The 22,575-nt window shown below is 35.7% G+C and overlaps 2 protein-coding genes and 1 non-coding gene across 4 annotated transcripts; 1 reads left to right on the top strand and 2 right to left on the bottom strand.

The window, feature by feature from the left end:
- Positions 1-1,607: 1,607 nt before the first annotated feature.
- LOC116132198 (protein DETOXIFICATION 43) lies at positions 1,608-6,655 on the bottom strand. The gene is made up of 13 exons (XM_031417860.1): positions 6,474-6,655; positions 4,420-4,564; positions 4,168-4,289; positions 3,600-4,072; positions 3,371-3,506; positions 3,191-3,287; positions 2,995-3,095; positions 2,736-2,899; positions 2,566-2,637; positions 2,341-2,457; positions 2,164-2,259; positions 1,947-2,068; positions 1,608-1,860 (listed from the first exon to the last, which is right to left on the bottom strand). Exons 2-13 carry the CDS (start codon positions 4,494-4,496, stop codon positions 1,806-1,808), a joined length of 1,632 nt encoding a protein of 543 aa, XP_031273720.1. The 5' UTR covers positions 4,497-4,564; positions 6,474-6,655; the 3' UTR covers positions 1,608-1,805.
- A 10,264-nt stretch (positions 6,656-16,919) lies between these two features.
- LOC116132288 lies at positions 16,920-18,598 on the bottom strand. 2 transcript variants are annotated; one of them, XM_031417946.1, is made up of 2 exons: positions 17,960-18,598; positions 16,920-17,620 (listed from the first exon to the last, which is right to left on the bottom strand). In XM_031417946.1, the coding sequence occupies exons 1-2, from the start codon at positions 18,557-18,559 to the stop codon at positions 17,402-17,404; spliced, it is 819 nt and encodes a 272-aa protein (XP_031273806.1). In that variant the 5' UTR covers positions 18,560-18,598; the 3' UTR covers positions 16,920-17,401. The 2 variants fall into 2 exon arrangements, with proteins under 2 accessions (XP_031273806.1, XP_031273808.1); XM_031417948.1 differs by having other exon boundaries at positions 18,099-18,598.
- A 2,543-nt stretch (positions 18,599-21,141) lies between these two features.
- TRNAS-GCU lies at positions 21,142-21,223 on the top strand. The gene has a single exon. It is a non-coding gene; the product is annotated as a tRNA-Ser (tRNA).
- Positions 21,224-22,575: the final 1,352 nt, after the last annotated feature.

Below are 22,575 nucleotides of genomic sequence, written 5' to 3'. Positions count from 1 at the left end.
CAAGCCCGGCCTGGACCCATCACGGGTATGACAAGTAAAGCCCAAGCCTAGCCTGATGGGCTTTTTGTAAACTCAGGCTCGGCCCAAACCCGCCTATTTTTATAATGTGAATTTTTAAATATTAATAAATTTCAATTTTTTTATATTTTTAATTCTAGAAAATATTTTTAAATATTAATTTATTTTTGAATACTTACCAAATATATAAATAACTTTCCACAAAGTGCATCCATCCATCCATGTAGGGTTTTGGAAAAATGAGTATATATATGTAGGATAATCTTGTAATTAAATATATAGTATAAGGGTAATTTAGTATAATTAATACTAAAATTGTCGGGCCGGGCTGGGCCGGAAGACATACCCAGGCTCGGCCCGTACCCGAGGTCGGGCCTTAAAATCAGGCCCAGGCCCAAGCCCGCAAACATCGGGTAAAGCCCGACCTTTTCAGGCCGGACCGGACTGGGTACTCAAAAATATCAGACCCATTGCCATCTCTAACTTTGCTTTCTTTATTTCGGATGTACGTACAATCAATAACTGAATTGTAACTGAGGCTAAGTTTTATATATATATATATATATATATTATTTGGGTACCATTAATGAATTGTATTTACATCCGATGTTTCGGTTATTAACCGGTGATCATTATAAGTGAGATACAAAAAATTGAGAATATGCAGGTGTTTTTTAATCTTTGAAGAAGAAGATCATCACATGTGGAATAAACATAGATAGTGGATATATTTTCTTGAATAAGGAATGAATTTATGAGATCTAACTTTTAAAAGATGGTGGTGGTTCTTGACTTTGAGATTGAGGAAGAGGGTATTTTCAATTTTGTACCTTTTGTTTTGATTTGATGCAAACCACTCAACCTATAAAGTAAGGTGGGTGGGAGCGTAAGCCTCTTTATTGAAGTTAGATAAGAATTGGGTAATATTTTTCACTTGTAATTTTGATAGTGATTAGAGTCTTTGTGGTGGTTCATGTTGTAAGATTTCCAGGGCTTTGCCCTTTTTATGGTCGGTTGATGAGTAGGTTTCTTTGTAAGATTTCCAGGGCTTTGCCCTTTTTATGGTCGGTTGATGAGTAGGTTTCTTACTTTCTAAGTATAATGTTTTGGTTCTAAGCATTATTTGATAACTTTTCTTTATAATTAACCCTATTGTTTGCTTCTTATGGCACTGTTCCTCTCAATCTCAAGACAACGGCTTTAATATTCTTCTTTTAAACATGGTATTCGGGTCAGTTTGCATACACCTTAATTAGTTTTAATATTTCTTATTTTTTATGATACCGAACTTAATTAATTGCTTGTGATTAGTACATAATTTTTTTGTGTGTAATATACTTTAATTTTTTGTTTGATTTATTATTGACTTAATAATATCGTCTAATTCTAATCATTAAAACCAACATGATAACTGTTTGATTAGTTGCTTATGATCAGTATATAATGCTAAGGCTAATATGCACTTGATAATATTGCCTGACAATAAAGGGACTGTAATATATTGATTAACCATAAATCTAGTAATTTCAAGAATCTCTTCTGTTTAATAAATTTATAAAATGGATAAAAATTTCCATGTGGGGGAGAAGAGAGAAATGGTGGACAGCCATGTGATTCTTATTTTATAAAAGCGATATGGTACAATAACACTCAAACAGAAGCATTGTGGGAAATGAAACCTCAAAAAAGAAAATAAAAGAAACAAAGAAAAATAATTATTTAACTGACAAACACTAGAGCACATATAGTTTTTTAAGTCCCGAATCCTGAAGCTATATATATAAAGCTTATGGCAACAATCGGCCTTTGAGAAATCCCCAAGGTCCAGTTCCAGTTCCCATCCTGCATGCCAAAATTGAAGTCTTTTTACTAAAATGAAAGTGTTTCCAAAAAACAATTTATGTGTAAATATAGTTGATTTTGGTTACCTCCATACACCAGCAAATGTGCGGAGACCCATGTAAATTGTTAAAGCTATCCAGATTCCAACAAAACCATTGCTGTTTGAGAGAAAAAATAAGCTTGCTATGCTTGCTATGGCTACCAAAACCTGAAGAAATTGACAGGAAGTTTGACATTTATAAGAGACTTTGGAAAAGATATTGAAGATTAATTCAACATCTAAGAGCCTGCCTGTGTACTAACCATGGAGTATGCAGAATATACAAAATCAGAAGCTCCAAAATTTACACCATCAAAGACAAAAGCTAGAGAATTGATGGGTTGAGTTGCTGCAACAAACTGAAGGGTGAAAGAAAAGAGAGATTTAGTTTTAAGTTAATTTGCCAATATGATAGACGCATGTCCGGAAGTTTGAATTACCGGTATGCCGATGTTTATAATGTGGATAACATGAACATCTTTTGAAAAGATTCCAGAGCCGAAGTAGAGTCCAAGTCCTACAAAGAGAGCAAGCCCCAAGCCTAGAACAAAACCCATCTGCAAAACAAACATTATGATAATTTTATCAATCTTGTTTTCAACATTCCTGAAACAAGATAAAAGATGACACCATTAATTGTAAATCTTAAAGTAATAATGGCTTACCTGCAGTACTCTGTTTGCTGCAGCTGTTGCCTTCTCATAGTCCTTCTCAGCAAATGCACAAGCTAGAATGGCCTGAAACGGTGGAGGAAACATGTTACTGATAAGTTCATAATTCAGAATGCTACTCATTGAAAGCATAAGCATGAAGAAAATTGGAAGTTATTAAATACCTGTCCCGCAACAGCCAATCCATCAGCCAGAAGAGATGATGTGAGCCAGATCTGTAAGCAAATTTGGAATGCAGCCATAGGTGTTGAACCAAGGCGGGCAGCCATTGAAGCTGCCAGTGTGACACAGATAGTCGCAGCTATTACTCTGGTTAACAAATAAAAACCTGTGCCCAAATACAAAAATCAGAAATTAAACTAATAAAACATGAATGTTATACTCTGTACTTGAATAAATAATGAACGAAGTTAAGCCCCTTACCATTTTTAAGAAACCGACTGAATTGTAAATTCCTTAGACTTGGAGGTAAGAGATGAACTTGTTTCATCAACTTTACCAGGAGGATGAATGAAATCAAGTACCTGGAGGATAATCAATAAATTTTTAGTACACAGGATACCTTGGAACATCAAATTCAGACTTCTATTAAAAGGATTCATGCAATTTTAAAACTTACTGTGAAAGAACATGTGCAATGGCGGCTCCACTGACACCAAGACGGCAAACGAAGATGAATATTGGGTCCAAAATGATATTTGTTAAATCTCCTGCAACTGTTTTACGTGAAATATGATGTTATCTATTGCTAAATGAACTAAAATTCTGAATAATGATAAGGGAGAGAAATTTAGGGTACCTGTGGCGTATAATGGAGTTTTTGTATCCTTCAATCCTCGGAAAATCCCTTGCATTGCTAGAGAAAGGAGGACTGCAGGAGCACCCAGTGATCTTAAAGTCAAGTATTTCTGGGCAGGGTTCATCATGGGAGAATTCTGCTCAATAGCGAAGAAAATTATTTCCTTATTCAACCCTTGGTAAACAGAAAAACAAAACAAAAACAAATCCTGAAGTAATTAAAAACTTACAGACTTCACGCCCATAATATGCAACAGAGGTTTGACTCCCAATACAAGAAATATAGCTTGGATAAGACCAAGAAAGGCGCCTATAATTAGTGCAGTTGATGCTGAAGGGATATGTCGCTTCCCCTTACTCAACTTTTTGCTTTCCATTAGAGAGGGAGACTTGCATGTAGTTGCAGAAGAATTATTATCTGATGAAGGTTCACGTTTTATATCAGTAGTAGTGTTTGTTGAAGCTCCTTTTTCCAAGTTCTCAAGCATGGCTTCTTCTGGCTTCAATTGCTTCATTTCACTATCTTTAGCTGAGCTCTTCTCCGAGTTCTCAGCTTTTTGTTCTTCACCATTGGTAACTCGTCCAATGGTTTCCTCTTCAGCGACAAAAGAAGTTGTGATACTGACTAGTGGAAATATGGTAATCTTTGACGCTTGATTGAATATGGCGATTGAAACTCCCACGGCTGCAAGCTCCACCGCTCCTATTGACGCAGAAAATGTTGATTAATTCACTAAAAAATTGCGAGGTGTTCATAAATCTGCTAAAATTAAGAGGATGAAAGATACGAAAACAGACCTAAACGGCCAATAAATGCTGTGTCAATGAGAGAAGCGATGGGATCAGCAGCTAAAGCTAGAGCAGCAGGAAGTGCAATCTGAATAATCTCCAAACCAAGTGAATCCATCTTGAACACAAGTCTGAAATTTACATAAAATGATCACGTTAGCACGAACTATAAACATAAGATTGATCTCCAGGTTGTTAGCCATCTACGTGCATGTAAAAAAAAAAAAAAATACAGGAAACTTAAAGTTTATCAATGATTACCTCGCATCTTTGAAGAAAACAAAAACTGGGATTCTCCATTTGCTTTGTTGTGAATGCAGATCAGTAGTGTCGGCCATACGGTATTGATTCAAACACAAAATACGTTCAAAGTGCTGAGATCTCACAAGTTTACAAAGCTCCGCAGCTGCGAGTAAATATCGAAGATTGCATGTGCATGCAATTTATAATTTTGAACTCAAGAAACGCCAAAATCGATTATATGGTTCAGAGAGTTTAGGACGTTTAATGACAAACAAAGGGAATTTAAACTAATTATTTTATCAAAGGGGTATATAGTTGAACCCTACCTCAGTTATCGGAATTAATCAACTATCCGTCAAACGAAGTGTCTCTAATTAATTAACTAAACCTTGTTTATAATTTATAAATTCGCCGGTCGGTTAAACCTTTTCTTGCATTTGGCCAAAATATAAATATTTGCTAATATTCATGGGCTAAACTAAACCTTCAATGCCAAAAAGTGATATGGCAAGTTCCATGTTGATGATCGATCTGTGAACTTTATGAATTATAGTGACTGAGAATATTCTGATTTGGTATCTAAATACATTCATTAAAGAGACGTTTTAAATAGAATCTTGAATAAAACAATCCCAGTAGAGAGGAATGATCAAGCCCTGGGAAAGTGACACGTCATCCATTGCAGTTAATCAAGACAGGACGTCCGTACAAGGTCAAGAATGTAAACTAAACTCAAGTGGAAAGATTAAATTAAGTGCGAGGTGGGTCCTTCCAAGCACATAATCATTAAAAACAAATTAAGAACAATTTGATAACGTTAATCACTTTTTAAAGCGAGACAGTCCTATCCAATCCACTACAAAAGTTTCTATTCTAACATGCACTAGCTCTCCCATGCTTTAACGTGATGATTAAGTAAAGCTAAAAATTTAATTAAATATAAAACAATCTAGCTAATCTTATATTGCAAGAGGGAGCCTGATCATAACCTGAGAAGAACACCACTCAATATCGTACATATACTAGTATACACGTACAACATAGGTACATTTATACACATGCTAGTTGATTACTTTTCTGTCAAAAACTTTGTAAAACTTAATCAACATACATTTTAATTGGAATATATTATGTAGATATCTACATAATACCATGTAACATATATACAAGGACACTTCACAAATCTCTTGATTAATTAATTATACGTGTAAGTATGTGTGTAAGTATGTGTGTAAAATCTCTCTATGCATGCACATGGACGTAGCAAAAAATGAAATGTATGGGGTCAAAGTTAAAAGAATAATATAATTTTAAATTAAAATAAGTACAAATTGGAGAAAAAAAAGATTTTTTTTTTTGGTAGCCAGAGTGTTCGAGCTAGCTTGCACATAACTTAATTAATTTCCCATGTCCATTGAACAAATAAGTATAAATTGGAGAAAAAATTGGCTTGTCAGCTTGACAGGTGAGAGAAAATTGCATTTGTGTGGATAAAGAATTAGAAATTTAGGAAAAAATTTGAAACCTAGGTTGTTGAATCAATTATAGATAATAAAGAAAGAAATGATCTAGGAAGTAGAGAACGAGAGGTTTACTCTTGACAGCCCAAAAAGACTAATGAGATTAATTTATTTGACGGATTGAAGTTTTTTTTTTTCTTTTGTAATTTACTTTTCATTTTGAAGTAAATTTATAAAACTCAAAAAAAAAATTTAAACTTAAGGACGTTCAACTGACCCTCCTTGACCCCCTCTCGCTCCGCCCTCCGTCCCTGTGCATGCATGTGTTTAGATGCATGGCTGCTGCCTGCCTGGCAAGACATGCACAGAGGCTAAAGTATATTTTACTACCATGCATGCATGCATGATGATATACACTTTTTGGTATTCAATTGTTCATTGTGAAAAGAAATGGCTTATGGGTTAAAGATGTTGAGAAATTCATATTCGTGTTTTCATTGCAATGGCAGAGAGATGATATGACAAATATAAAACGAGAGAGAAATGCAAAGAAAGTGAAAGAAATTAAACAGTAGATATCTAGATATAAAGACAGTGAAAAGTTTGGCTCACCTTAATTTGAGTAGCTAGTGCTCGTTCTGAATCTCTTTCAGAGAATGCAAAGGCCTTTCCCACCAACTCGATTCCTTTTTCTTGCACACCAAACAATCACCTCAACTTCCCTTTATATACCCTTCCTTCTTTCCAAGTTCTCCAATAACATACTACAAAAAATAGAGAGCCACATAGTTTTCATCTTTCCTGGGTCAAGAGTTAAAACATAATTAAGATAATTGAAACTTATGTTTAGACAAATAAAACAAATACTGGAGCATACATGGGCCGTTATAATTTAATTTTATCTCTTTAATCTTTATTCAATTGACTTTCTAATTATGATAACAAAAACACTATTGGTTAGCCAGCATCTGCCAATGTCAAGGTGACACGAACATTTCAATATTGCCAATGATTGTTTGAGAAGTTATGGAATCGCACGCCATATTATAATTTTTCAAAGAGTGTGGAATTCCACCACCCATAATAAGTTATAAGGTGTTCTACTTTGTGGTACAAAGATAAGTGCTTATAGTTGGTAGCATTGGACAACTTCTTTTAAATGTGGGCTACGTAGGATTCCCATTACCGCTTGCTTTCCCAATTTATTAATCAGTTCACACATGACCTAATTTTTATGCTGTCAGTTCTCCAAATTGCACTGTTCTTTAACTTTGTTTTTCCTCAAGAAAGCTTGCAAATCGATCGAGTTAGACAATGTCATTACAAATTTCATAAACAAATGTTCAATGGATTGATGGTTGATTAAGCATGTAGAGAAGCAATTAATCCTGAAACGTTGTGTTTAATTAGAGGGGGGAAACGAAAGAGATCTCCAGACAAGGGCGGATCCAACCTAGTTTTGGGGTGGCCATGGCCCACCTTCATTTTTTTTTTAAATACTAATATGTATAATTTTTAGATTTTGGACCACCCTAACAAAAATATTAATAAACAAAAAAATTAATATAAAATTAGTTTTTATTTTGATCCACCCTAACAAAAATTTCTGGATCTACTACTGTCTACAGATTAATTATGAATATAAGATGAGTATAAATGAAATCTTATTAATTTATCTATACAAAGAATATAAGATGAGTATAAATGGCATCTTATTAATTTATCTATACAACTTGTTGCGGCAAAAAAATAATCTTTTCGTATTGACAAAAAATTAATGTTCATTGTGGTACTACGGCAAGCAAATTAAAAGTGGAGGGCCCTCAAATCACGTTTGTATAAGATGATAAGATATTTTATTAGTATGTTGAGTGTAATGCTCTTCAGCCTTTTGGGGGTTCTCTATTAACTATAAATATTTTTAAAGGCTCATCGTTCTTGCTTTGTGTTCAGGAGATTTAACCTTTATATGCTTAATTTTTTTTTTGTTTTTCCGATGACCGGGGTGTTTGGACCAGATTATGTACACCTCAACTAATCCTGCGAGCCTAAAACTATCGACTGAGTAAGAGCTCTAATGACCACTCCTATTAATAATCGAGAAAGAATTCGAACTAAAAACTTCTTAAGTAATATATCCAAAAGTCCATATCGAACCAATCGGTCACCCATGAGTGAGTTTTATATGCTTAATTTCTTTTCCACTATAATTAAATTAACAATAAGAGGTAGGATTAAAGAGCAATATTATTAAATCTAAGAGCTAGACTTGGAATTCCACTTTCGTGTGGAAGCCACGATACTTTCCATGACAAGTTCTATTAAACTAATCGATAGAACCCACTTTCGTGTGGAAGCCACAATGTTGCCATGCTTTGATTATTATTCAAAAAGGATGAGGATTGCACTTGTACGTCTTTAACTTCTTTTTCATGCACTATTTTATGGCTGTTCAAAACAAATTTCCATTGAGGTATATATTTATTATGATTAAGTTTGGTGATTACTATATGTTTCAACAAAAAACTTTCAACTAGAGACTAACTTTCGTCATCGCTTTATTAAAACACGGGTGCTGGTTTTCTTTCTTAATTTGGCACATATATAAGCTATAATTGAGATATGGTCTGCTTTCAAAATCAAAAGCTACCATATATATTAATTATTGGAACTCACCAAGCAATGAAGAAACAGTGTCATGACAATGCTGTCGTGTTAGTAATTAATATGCATAATCGATCAATTAGTGCATGCTTAGTGAAATGTTTATAATGTCTAACAGCTAGCCTGACTTAATTAATATAGAAGTAGTGCTACCACTTCAGTGCCTCTACATGTTAGTGGTGCTTAATTAATTCCTTATATTATATGTATAGTCAAATCTTCTGATCATCAAGTGAAGAATAGTGTCAAAGAATTTTCTTCTTCATCCTCTATTTTGTAATACAAATTTATGATTAGTGCATGCTTGTTGGAGTTGTCATGCTTGTTGAAGTTGTCGACCACTTCAATAATAAGGAGTGAGTTAAACAAAGGCATTTAGGGGCCTAGTCCATCAAGAATCGTTGAAGGGTTTTGCTAAGTAATGAAACTCTTAATAGGATTTGGGCTTAACAGAAGAGATTCTAGTAGTATTAGGTTTTTCTTATTAAATCTAATATATAAATATATTTTTCTCTTGTATGATTGATATAGCAAATCATATACAAATACATTCATTGTAACAAAAAAGGTGAGAAGATATTTTAATAATATTGACTCTATTAGACGTAACCCAGATTTTGAGTGAACTAAGGTAAATTGCGCGTGTGTTTTTTCTATTGTTTACTTGTTGGTTCCGATTACTCTCTAGATTATCTAGATTTAATGCTTAGTGAATAGAATAGTATTTAGCAACATAAATTATAGAATTAGAAGTGCAGCTCTCAGTCTTCCAAGTCCACTAACATTGCTCCTTCCATTCCATGTTTATCTTGATGGTATTAATTATTTCTTTAATCAACTTCTATACTCACAGAGATTAGTGCTTTCGTGTGTGCATATTTTATAGTTTATTTCTTTCATTCTTCTGCATGGTATTGGCTAATTAAATTCAAATTCATTGCAGGAGTCGTGACAATGCAAACGGCACTTGCATGATAGCCATTCGCATTCTAATTCTTATTTTCTGTGAAGATGTCGACAGAACTTTTCTAATTCCTTCAAGTGCTCGGAGATTTATTTATATATAAATGAGCATCGTATAAGGAGTTCTAGATATCACCCCCACCTTTTGAATAACCGATCGGTGCTAGCTTTGTTAATTATATATTAAATGAATCGTCGCCACTAGATTCTTATTCATATCATGGGCGAAAGAAATTGTAGGAAATAATTATGGTGATGATTGATTGATGAACAACCCACTTGTAGTATATGAATTACCAAGTTGAGAATTTATATATCTAGAAAAAAAAAGTTAATTTTAACTTTAATCAGTGTTAATTAGTGGGAGATATTATCCAGATTCGATCAAACTTTCTATTGGGGTTTGCTTTCGGGGGGCTTCTATCAAGCTTTAGGTACGGGTCATTTGTATATTCATGCATGAATCAATCACTAATACCTAGTGCTTTCAGCAGTAAGAGTGTGCTAATCGAATTTATAAATGCTTATGGCGGTGCTACATTCTTTAGAAAACATGATCATAAATTCATGCGCTGTGATGTATATATGTTTTCCTTTTTAATCTTTATTTATTAATTACCCATCATAATTGTTATGCAATCACCCTAAAAAAGCAAACTGAAACAAACAAGAAACCAGAAAACCACAAACAATAAACACCGGATCTTTACTGTGGTTCACTTGCCCGATTTGAGCAAGCTACATCCACGTTGAACTCTGGAAAAGGAGTTCGCTGCACTATGATTAAAGAACAACCGATTACAGTCACGATTACAAAGAATGACACCCAAGAAACCCAGATCAAACAACTCTGATCCAAACCCGTAATCTGCCCTAGGACTCCTCTAACCTGGAAATCCCTATAACAAGAACACAGTAGTTCTTCCCTTGATTGATTAACCCAAACCACTCAAGAAACCCACAGATTACACTGAAATCAGACCCAAAGAAAGAACCCTAGTTTTTCCAAAGAAAACGAAAAAACTGCTCTCGACCCTTTTATGTTTGATCTACTGTTACAATAGGAAACCCGAATCCTTTTATAGTGTTGACTGGAGGCTTGATCTCAGCCGTTGGCTTTTCCTCTGAATCACGATCAGGATCATCCAGGAACTGTCTCAAAATGACACCGTTCCATTAATTCAGTATGACGTCGTTTCAGCATTCACTCACAACAATCTCCACCTTGAATGCTAAACCTCACAGTGCAACAAACCCAAACAATTCCATCATTGTTCTGTCTTCACAGGTTATCTTACATACAGCAATTTCAACAGTGCTTGAACTTTGCAGGTGAGACAACCTTGGTTCCCATATCGGCAGGATTGTCTTCAGTGGAACCTTTACAAGATCAATTACCCCCTGTTACTAAGTCTCTGATGATGTGGAAGCGACATCCCCATCTTGGTCCGCTCATGGTAACTGGATTCTTACTGAGATGGATGCACTCTGACTATCTGAGAATACAGTAGCCTTGCCATCCAGTTTTACTTCGGCTAACAAACCTTGCAGCCACACAGCTTCCTTAAACACATCAGCAATAGCATATACTCTGCTTCAGTTGTTGAGAGAGCAACAATGGGTTGAAGTTGTGACTTCCGCTATGCAATTTCCTCCAGGGTAAAGTAATAAGAGGTGGTGGATTTCCTTGTGTCTTTGTCACCTACAAAATCAAGTCTACAAAACCCCCCAAGTCAAGTGTATTATGCCTTTTACAGAAGTTTGACCAACATTCAGGTACCATTAATGACCTTAATACACCCTTTAAGGCAGTCCATTGCTCACTGCCTGGATTTGCCATGAATCTGCTCAGTAGGGAAATAAAATAGGACAAGTCTGGTCTGGTACTGATCATTCATACATCACAGATCCAACAACATTAGCATAGGGGACAGATTCCATTTTGATTATTCCAGACTCAGTTGTGGGGCATTGGCTCTTGTTTAACACAACATGGTTTGCAAGAGGCATAGACACTGGTTTTGAGTAAGCCATACCAAATTTGACACTAGTTTTTCTAAGTATGATTTCTGCCTAATGATTAATTCATGTTTGTCCCTGTTCCTGTAATGTCCATTCCTAGGATTCTTTTGGCATTTCCTAGATCCTTCATGTCAAATTCTGATCTAAGCTGACCCTTTAACTCATGAATTTTAGACTTAGACTCCCTCACACGTAACTATCATCCACATACAATAAAAGATATACGTAGATTATGATTCAAATTAAAATAGAAACAGTTATCATATCTACTCCTAGTGTATCCTATACTTACAATGAAATTGTCAAACCTCTTAAACCACTGTCTCGGGACTGTTTTAGTCCATACAATGATTTGTGCGAATGCCCACATGGTTAGGTTTCTTGGGATCAATAAACCTAAGGGTTGGCTCATGTAAATCTCCTCTTCTAAGTACCATGCAGAAAGGCAGTGGTAACATCCATCTGTTCTAACTCTAGTTTATATGGGCAACAATGGAGAGCATTAACCTAATGGTTTTATACTTGACTACAGGGGAAAAGACTTCATTGAAGTTTATTCCTTCACGTTGGTGTAACCCTTAGCTACTAACCTGGCCTTGTACCTAAAGGGGTCAGTAGCTGAGATCCCCTCTTTAATCTTGTACAACCATCTGCATTTGATTAGCTTTTGATCCTTGGGTTTGGGAACCAGGACCAGGTTTCTTTTACCTCAATGACCTCATTTCCTCTTCCATTGCTTGCCTCCATTTTTCCCTTTCCTTAGAGTTCATGGCTTCTTCATTAGTCTGGTTTCGTTCTTTGAATCCCTGTTCCTGCAAGCAAAGCCGTGTATATTAGTTCACTAGAAAAAACCTGGCAGGGGGTCTTACCTCCCTTCTATTCTATCTCTGCAAGTTGATAGTGTTCTGATTGTGCATGTTGGGTTCTGAGGCACTGCTTCATTTTCTTCACTATCAGATCCAGGATCCTCTAATCCTGGTTGGTTTTCATGTGCATGTTCCTCATTGGGTTGAGGTGGTTTAGCCTGGACCCACAGGCTCCACCTCAATGGTGTGTACTCTCAGTTGTATCCTTGGTAGGTTCATTTGGGGTGCTTGTACCAGTGTTCTGTTCATTGTTTTTACAAGGACTCCCCTTCATTAAAGACCACATCCCTGGAAATGAGATTTTTACCCTTGGTGAATTTCTGTCCCAGAGTCTATACCCCTTGGTACCCTCTTGATATCCTAGGAACACACACTTGGTGGTCTATGCTCTTCCTCCCACTGTATGTGCATAGGCTGTACACCAAAGATTCTCAAATGGCTTAAACCAGACTTTCTTCTTGACCAAACTTCTTCAGGACATTTGAAATTTATGGCAGTTGAGGGGCTCCTATTTATCAGATAGGCTGCAGTGGACAAGGCCTCTCCCCAGAGTATTAGGTAACCCTAGTGACAACAAGCATCTGACTTTTTCCAAGAGTGTCCTGTTCGAATACTACTCGCCCCCATGAGACCTCACTCTCTCAGGTCTCCATAGTCTGATGTGTATGTATTCTAACAACCTTTGGCTAGGTGTATGCCTTTTGGAAACTGACTCTGTGTTGTTTTCCTAAAATGCAGTTCTCACAAAATTCTAAGGTTGCAGCAGTGTCCTTTCCTAACATGCCTTGGTTACTTAGGATATCTAGTCCCTTCTGACTCATATGTCCCATCCTAAGATGCCATTTTCTGTTACTGACATATTTGGTGACAAGAGAAGAACTTAGGCAATCAGAATAATATCTCCACATAGGATGATAACCCATTTCTTTTTTCCTCCTTCAGAATTAGATTCTGGTTTCTATACACATTCAGCCACCCATTTTCCTCTGTAATAGCATCCTTCTTCATCTAAGTTCCTAAGGATATGGTTCCTTTTAAGTTCTGGAGTACCTAACATGAGTAAGTTTTATTAGTTTCCCACTACAGAGTCTAAGGGTTATCTGCATTTACCTTTGACCTACAGCATTGTTGTTCCCCATTAACACAGTCTCCCTATCATATTCCTCAGTCATGAAACCAGTCCCTATTGGGGCTCATGTGAAAAGAGCACTCAGAATCTAACACCACCTCTCTTGTATTGTCATAACAGAGCAATAAGGACCTCTTTTTTCTCAGCTAAGTGTTTGGATGAGGCTAGGTTACTCTCTGTGTTTCCCTGCTTTTGTTTCTTAACCATTCAAAGCAATCTTTTTCAATGACCAGTTTTATTACAGAAAAAACATTTTCTAGACTCTGCCTATGCTTATTGTTCCATTACCCCGTTTCTTGTTTTTGGACCCCTAGCTAGGTTGACTGCCTTACCAGATTGAAAGGTATCTGGTTTTCCCCTAACAAACAGGTTACTCCCACTTCGTTTTTGGACTTTTAACTCAAGTTCTCTAGCCTTAAGACCACCACAATCAAGTCAACACTAGGGACAATACCGGAATACTGAAGTGCATTCTTAACAACAAGATAATCCTCGTAATGGAGTTTAACAGAATCATGGCTAGACTAGTCTCTCCTAGTTCCTGATCTGTGCCCTTTAAAATTGTCATTTTTAAGGAATTCTCTAGGTTCTCCTCTATTGTCTGCTACTATCCATTTATAAAAAACAAGCACCCTTGAGAAAAGCTAAGTTTGGTGCAACTGAAGTGCATACAAAGTTTCGAGTTTACCCCATACCTTAAGGGGTTTCGATGCCATCAACCTTCCTCAGTACACTATCTAGAGGTTCATCACGATCAGATTGTAGGCTACTTCATCATCTCTCCTCATTCTCCTTCAATTTCTCCTCGGACCATTTCTTTTGATCCTTCTCCAGTGCAAGGCCGACTTTGTTATTGAAGCAGAGCCTTCATTTTCTTCTTCCAACTCCCGAAATCGATCTTCCCATCGTATTGGGAGACCTCCATACGTGTAGTGCTCATGGTATTATATAGACAGTGTGATACAGTCTAAGGTAAGTGGCGTTGTTACACCAAAAGTTGTCAAATACTGCCAAGCAGTTTTTAGGCAGCACTGGTTTCCAGCCTATATACCCTTAAACTGGACGACAACCGAAAGAGAACACTACAAGTACAATCTAAGGCGTAAATGGCGTTGTTACACCAGAGGTTGTCAAATACTGCCAAGCAGTTTTTAAGTGGTCACTAGTTTCCACCTATATACCTTAAACTGGACAGACAACCAAAAGAGAACACTGCAAGTACAGATTCACGGCACTGACCAAGATTACTCTCCTTAACCAGTGTTTGTGATCTAACTCACAAAGTAACCCCAAGACTCAGTAAGAATCAAAGTCTAAGGCTCTAGGAACCTTTGGATTAAGAAACCCCTAAAATATGAGAAACCCAATTTTTCGAGCAAACCCTAATTTTTTCGATCTGTCAAAAATTGAACGATTTCTAAAAAATAGATTACACCCTAGGATGATGGCTCTGATACCACTGTTATGCAATCACCCTAAAAAAGCAAACTGAACAAAACAAGAAACCAGAAAACCCCAAACAATAAACATCGATCTTTACCGTCGTTCACTTGCCTGATTTGAGCAGCTACATCCACGTTGAACTCTGGAAGGGAGTTCGCTGCACTATGATTAAAGAACAACCGATACAGTCACGATTACAAAGAATGACACCCAGAAAACCCAGATCAACAACTCTGTCCAAACCCGTAATCTGCCTTAACTCCTCTAACCAGAATCCCTATAACAAGAACACAGTAGTTCTTCCCTTGATTGATTAACCCAAACCACTCAAAACCCCAGATTACATTGAAATCAGACCTAAAGAAGAACCCTAGTTTTTCCAAAGAAAACGAAAAAACTGCTCTCGACCTTTTATGTTTGATCTACTGTTACAATAGGAAACCCAATCCTTTTATAGTGTTGACTGGAGGCTTGATCTCAGCGTTGGCTTTTCCTCTGAATCAGCGTCAGGATCATCCAGGAGCTGTCTCAAAACGACACCGTTCCATTAATTCAGTACGACCGCCGTTTCAGCATTCACTCACAACAATAATTTTGTATTTTGTTCAAAAAGATTGAATTAAGAGTAGATTCTATCATCCTAACGGATTATATATAAAATAAATCTAGAGTACATTACATATATGTTATATTACATATTTGATGTAAAAATGTACACAATTAACCACCCACATGTGGCCGGATGATAGGTGGCGTTATGGTTGAAAGCCGCCCCTCCTCTCGTAAGTTCCATTATACCAAGGGGGCGCTAATTACACTATATTCTAAAATAAAAATAAAATTGTACACAGTTCACACTTTAGCTTTATAAAATAAGATACTGATGAGAATCTTTTTCTCTAGTTTGATTAAGAGGCAATAGAATAAAATGTGATAGGACAAGATGATCTTGTGTGTTGATGTCTTTTGGCTCAAAGCACGAAAAATAAGAACTGATGACAAATCTTTTTCTTCTAGTTGTTGAATTAAGAGGCAAATCGAATAAGATGTGAAGGAGCAAGATGATCTTGTGTTTGTTGGATGTCTTTTGGCTCAAAGCCATGCGCAAAGAATACCTGGATCTCCTGATATTAAGTCCCACCTCCACTTTTTTGTCCTTCACTGAAGTTGTTGATTTCAATACCCAAAGTTTCATTAAATCATCTATTCATCCCAGCCTGTCTCTGAAGTAAATAAACTAGGTATATCGTCTGCTTCATATATACAGCTTCCATCACTAGAACATGTGGCATCTTTCAGGAGTACTCCTCTAATAAGAAAACATCTGTTGCTTTTCAGCACTGTCTTGTGTCGATTCTTAAACCCAATGAAGAGTACTCCTCTAATTAGAGAGGCCAGGTAGGAATGAATAACTGCAAAAAACTTAACTTCAATTTTCAGATATAAACCTAAAATCTGATTTTGAGTTTCTCGTATACAGGAGTTAAAATTTCGCTCTGTATTGCAATTTAACTCTTGTATACAAATACTTCAGAAGACAGATTGATGTATTCAGACAAACGGTTGTTGTTTCTAAACTTCAATCGATCTAAGGCTACAAAAGAGTTTGTTTAATTTATGATTTTTTTTTTTTTTTTTTTTTTGATAACTGGGTGTCCAGTCAGCTTATGTGCATCTCAATACTCATTGAGATCCATTAATTGAACACTATATAAATCTAATAGTAGGTAAGACACAAATAGATAGATGACTATTTTGTAAGATTCAAATACAAACTTTTGGAAACCATCCAAATGGCTAAATCTTGTAACCGGTCACAAGTCTAGTGGTTAATTTAGTGCAGCTTTGATTAACGGAACTTGCATTCTTCATCATAAGATCGAGTATTAAACACATACAAGAAATCATGTTAATTTCAAGTGTAAAAAAATAAACTTAAATTTTCTATTAAACTTACAAGCAAAATGATCTTTCTGCATTTGTAATAACATTATATATGCCAATACATGCAATGGCTTAGGCAACAAATATATATAAACATCAAAATCCAGGACACGTTTGAGAAGTCCGGGAGACAATTGCATTAATGTTTAATTAAAAGTTTTTATAGAACAAGTGCTATTAAATGTTTGGGTTCGATGTTTCTTGTCATATTTGGCATTGAGAACCAATAAACATTGGACTTCGTGGTAGAACTTGGGCTTTATAAGGTCCCAAACAACCCGGTAATTTGACCTCAACCTCAAACGCATAATCAAAGGCAATCCCCTTCCTGACTCTAGCATGTCCTCCATGGTCCTCCCGGCACCATACATGGGCTTGTTTCTTGTTCCTATATATAAGTCGAACAATGTCGACCCATGGCCTGCCGCATATAGTTTTGGGCCCTGCATGCATATAAACTCATTATGTTATGTTACTTATTAGAATAACGTTATCTCTTGTTTCGATTATTACAAACTGTATTGAATTTTAGGTATTTTTACATGTGATGATGCAAAAGGGAGACGGCCAAAGGACATTTCCATGGTTGGGGGGTGAATGTGGAGGCCAAAGAGCTTAGATTTGTTGTCTATAAGTAGATCAATGGAGCAATTGCAAGTGAGAATCTTAGTTGTGACACCGGTGCCGTCCACTCCTTCGCCTAGTCCAAATTCGTGAATTTCTGCCTTCTGCAATACATGTTTTCAACGAAATTAACTATTAAATGCAACAAAGTCAATTCTTCCATAATTCTCTAGTCAAGTCGTCATTAACTTTCTAAGATTATGCTTAAGACCTTAACAAAATTTATTATTTATAACTGAATATCCCGACTAAAACAATTATTATGGAACTCTTTTTCAACTCAAGATGTCAAACATGATAATAAGAATGATATGGTATAATTTGAAGCCTATTACATGCCCATTTCAGTTCAAACTAAGAATTAAACTTAAAAGAACATTAATTTATTAATGTTTACTAGGGGGAAAATTAAACTTATTAAAAGCTGGAGTTAAGTTATGTACCTTGATAGATATCTTAGGGGTTGGAGGCTTTGTAGAAATATAAAATACAAGCAATGCAATTCCCAAACTGAATAGAAGTCTCCAACTTATTTGCAAAGAAATCCATGCACAAGAATTAGACCTTCTAAAAGAAAAATACCTCCACCATATCCCTTTCTTATAATTGCTTCCATAATGCCAATCCTCATCTTCTTCATCATCACCATTACCATGATGATGATCAACGATAATCTGACGGTTCTGGCCAGTGCTCTCATGATCAATGTCAGTAGGCCCGTCATGATCATCAGCTATAGCCTTCTTCTGATCATGCAAGAAAGAGTTGTTGGATCCACGAGAGGAGGAGTAACGAGAGAGAGTGAATCTCGAGACTTCAAGGTTGTTCTTGTTGAGAAACGTTGTGGTAGTGGCGGTGGTGGTGTTTGTTTCGGAGCGAGTTGGGGAATAGATAGCTGATTCAATGGCGGTGTGGCCGCGAATGTCGGAGCTGTTTGCATGGGAGATAGTGGAGGGGCTTTGAACGTAATAAGCACAAGGATAAGAATGAAAAATTGGGGTTTCTTGATCTTCACAGTCCATTCTTGGAATGTGAGTGGACATGAAGATGGTGAAACAAAAGAGAGAGAGAAAGATGAGGATTCTGAGTTCTGACCTTTGGGGTTTTGGGAGGTTTTTAAACTGGAGAAAGATCACATTGCTTACTTTCAGGAGGTTAATTACCAATTTGGCTTGGCTTCATGAGACATAAGCCGCCATAGCCAGAAGGTTCACACTCTATACAGAAAGAATACGTGACTTCAATAAATACCGTTGATCTCTCAAAATTATGAGCCAATTAATGAGAGCTGCAAGCCGAGAAAGATTAGAGAAACAGCGAGAATTATGGATTGCTTTACACCGAATTTTCTCTATCTTTATCCTAGGAATGATAGCAAAGTAAGCACGCTTTAACATTTCTATTCATTCTTTTAACTGTAGTTTTTATATTCTTAATAGTAAAAGCTTTACATCTCTTAGACAAAAAGGAGGGGAAAAGGTGTTTTTCATTAAGAGATGTACATGATTATACAGTGTTTAGTGCTCACTGACATTATATTGTCTCTGCTCATAAATTTACAAGCAACTATTAATTAACTATAGCAATTTGATGCTATTTGGGGACGTTACATAAATATTTTATAATATAAAGTTGTTTTCAGAAAGGGTCGTTTGAATTAGTAATTATATAACATCTTTATCCTGTGAGAGATATTAATGGGTTCCCATAGAGGGCATTTTGATGAATGAAATGTTAAGGTGGCCTGGTGCAGGAGTTTGATATTGAGTTGCCCAATCAATGTGAAGTCATTCACAAGAAATATAGCTAGATCTCTCACAAACTGCATGATTGATTGTTTTATTTAATGATCAATCGCAAGATCCTCAATTGGATGTTGAAAAAATGTATGCTTGAAGCATAAATAATTATTCGGGTAAAATAGTAATTGCAATATATATATATATATATAAAGCATAAATAATTATTCGGGTAAAATATTAATTGCTATATATATAGGCTTAGATTGCTTAATTTATTGATCAAGAAATGAAAGATTATAGGTGTATCAATGAGCGTTAATGAGCAATTCAATTGCTTGGTTTTGAAGGGAAGAGTGAGAGTCCATACACACATTCATGATTAAAACTATAGTGAGAAGATTAATAGATTTATAAAAAAAATGAAATGGGATGGAGCAGCTTTTGCTTTTATACAAAGACATAATCAATTTCACTACTCACTAGCTACCATCATTCTTCTTTATCTAAACTGCTATCGAAACCAGATCCCATCAAGCTTTGTGGCTGTCCACCTCCTCTTCCTGTCAATTATTTAATTTCGTTATTTGGATTGAAGTATACATGGTCCTCAAGTTCTAAAGCATGCTACTTATAAGTATTTGAACTTGTTACTACTGGAAAATCAAGGGCTGACGTAGGAAATCACGTGATGGGGGGGTGACCTGCTTCTGTCAGAACGGTAAACACACGTCAGGCCTGCCAATAGCTATGGAGCTCCCACGTGTCCCTTTCCCTGCTCTAAGTCGCGCAAAATCAGTTTGGAAGATGAGAAATGTAACATAAAGCCGGATTTACTCCTGACATTCACATCAACCCATGGATTTATTGATGATTACTTGCACTCACCTCACTATAAAAAGAGGAAGACCCCTTCATTAAGGGGATTCGGCTACTTTACACATGAAATTAGCTCTCTCTCTCTCTTTGTGTTAACTTTGTATTTACTTTTCTTGCCAATCATTTGTAAGTCAGTCCGCTGTTGCGACCTGACCCACTATATTAATACAAATCAGTGGACGTAGGACTTATTACCTTAGCATCCGAACCACTTTAAAAGGCTCTCATTGCATTTGTTTCACTTTTTACTCATAATCACGTGTGTCTCTTGATCAATCAACGTTGCGCACGTGTCAATTAGTTGGTATCAAAAATCACGCATCAACAGAACTTTTACTAATTGTAGAGCGAGGCTTGGCCATGAACGTATGATTAAACTCAAGTAGTTTTATGAGTTTTCATTTTCTACTAAAGTCATCAATGTGAGACAAAAGAAATAACCAAAGAAAAGTGATGGTGAATATTGTTTCGAATATATGACAGAGAATATCTTATCTCATGAGAACAAAGGCATAATAATAATAATAATTTATTATTTGGGTTATGGAAAATTCATGATTCATGGTGGTTTACAGATTCTCTTTGTCTCTAATTAATGACCCGAGCTAAAATAGATATCAAATAAAAGTTGTAAAAAAGATAATGTTATTTATACAAATTATTCTCTACATGTGCTAATCCGACATATTTGTTATGCAATCTCTTTTAATTATTTAATTTATTTTCAAAATTTATAGTTATCTAATCATTTTAAAATGCATAAGTTTGTATAAAAGAGTTTGTAATTGAAGTAGTACCCAAAAATTATTATTAGAGATTTAAGTGAAAGACTTTATAAAAAATTAAGAAAATCTATATGGTGCATGCCAGGATCTCTTTTCTGGGTTGCATAGTTGATAGTTCCAGCCCAACAATGTCGTTTGTATGAAAAAAAAGCATTGGGCTCATTCAGGTCCAGATTTTACAAATACTTTAAATAATGACTAGTTTTAGCTCCTTTCAAAAACGACGCTTTGGCCGAGTGGTTAAGGCGTGTGCCTGCTAAGTACATGGGGTTTCCCCGCGAGAGTTCGAATCTCTCAGGCGTCGCGTTTAATTTTTCTTTTACATCTTTTTTCTGTATTGTATATATTTTTACTCTTTTTTAGGGGGTTTTTCTGGGTTAGTGATTGTGAGTTTATTTTCATAATTTTAGTGATATAATGGTTAATAAATTAATAAAGCTAATCATAATGTTTGTAATCCTTAGCTATATTATATTATTGTAAACTTATTTTGTTATGCCTGAAAATGTAGGATTGACGTGGAGCCTTGTCAGCATGAGGTGGTTAGAACGTGAGAAAGTTTTGTGACTATTCAAACGCAGCCACGTTGCGTAATGGTGTAAGTCACACGCCCCTGTCAGTGTAGTGGATGAGTGTCAGGTTAGCAAATGGTTGAAAATCGTTCACGTGTCTAAACCTAGCATAAGTCAAGGAAATCACTCTGACAGGTAAGCAATGGGATGTAGAGAAGAATTTGCACGGTATCCACCCACTTGTAGATTTAGTAATCATTACCTTGATTTATCCTACTATAAATACGAGTCTTCCCTCCCGTTTGGAGGATTAGCTAATTTTATTCTAAAATAGCTCTCTCTCTCTCTCTCTCTCTCTCTCTCTCTCTCTCATATTCTCTCTAAATAGTAGCTCAACTCACTGAATGCGACCTGACCTCTACCCTCTCATTAATACAATAGCAGTAGACGTAGGATTCGTTTTTGAGCATCTGAACCACTTTAAACATTGTCTTGCACTTTTTATTTAATTAAATATTCACATATCACGTGTGACGTCTAAGTCTGCTTTAACATCTCATAAGTGCTGAGTAATTGATAATAAAAATCAAACATCAACATATCTTAAGATGGATTTGACATTGTGACGAAGTTACTGTTAATTGGTCCCAACTTGATTGATTTAAGTTGTCGGCACCAATATCACATGATAATATATATATGCTTGTTAGCTCAAGACTCATTGTCTCGCAACTCAATTCTTTGACTTCCTCCTTCGATTCCTTACCTTGATTGAATGATAATATCAAAAGCAGCATTGTGATGTTGATAAATCTATAACTAGTTAATCAATATCTGTATCTAAATCTATCTATATATATATAATCATCCAACATTATAAGATGAATATTATGTTGAAAGAAAGAAGCAAACAATCATAAACATCTTGTTATATAAATTCGCATATGAAACTTGGAATATGTTTATTTTGTGTTGTATATATATTTTTTCTGAAGATAAGTAAGAGTGAAAATATGTTAAAAAGAGTAAAATTAATAATGTTGAATGATAATGTACTACAAATTAAGGATAAAAGAAAGAAAGAAAGAAAGAAATTCATGAATTTGCTTTTATTAGCATGAATTTGTTTACATAATTTGTGTAA

Source organism: Pistacia vera, unplaced genomic scaffold (assembly GCF_008641045.1).
Source record: "Pistacia vera cultivar Batoury unplaced genomic scaffold, PisVer_v2 Contig25, whole genome shotgun sequence".
Lineage (NCBI taxonomy): Eukaryota > Viridiplantae > Streptophyta > Magnoliopsida > Sapindales > Anacardiaceae > Pistacia > Pistacia vera.
The sequence above is the reverse complement of the archived record's forward strand: the minus strand, read 5'-3'. Positions and strand labels throughout refer to the sequence as shown.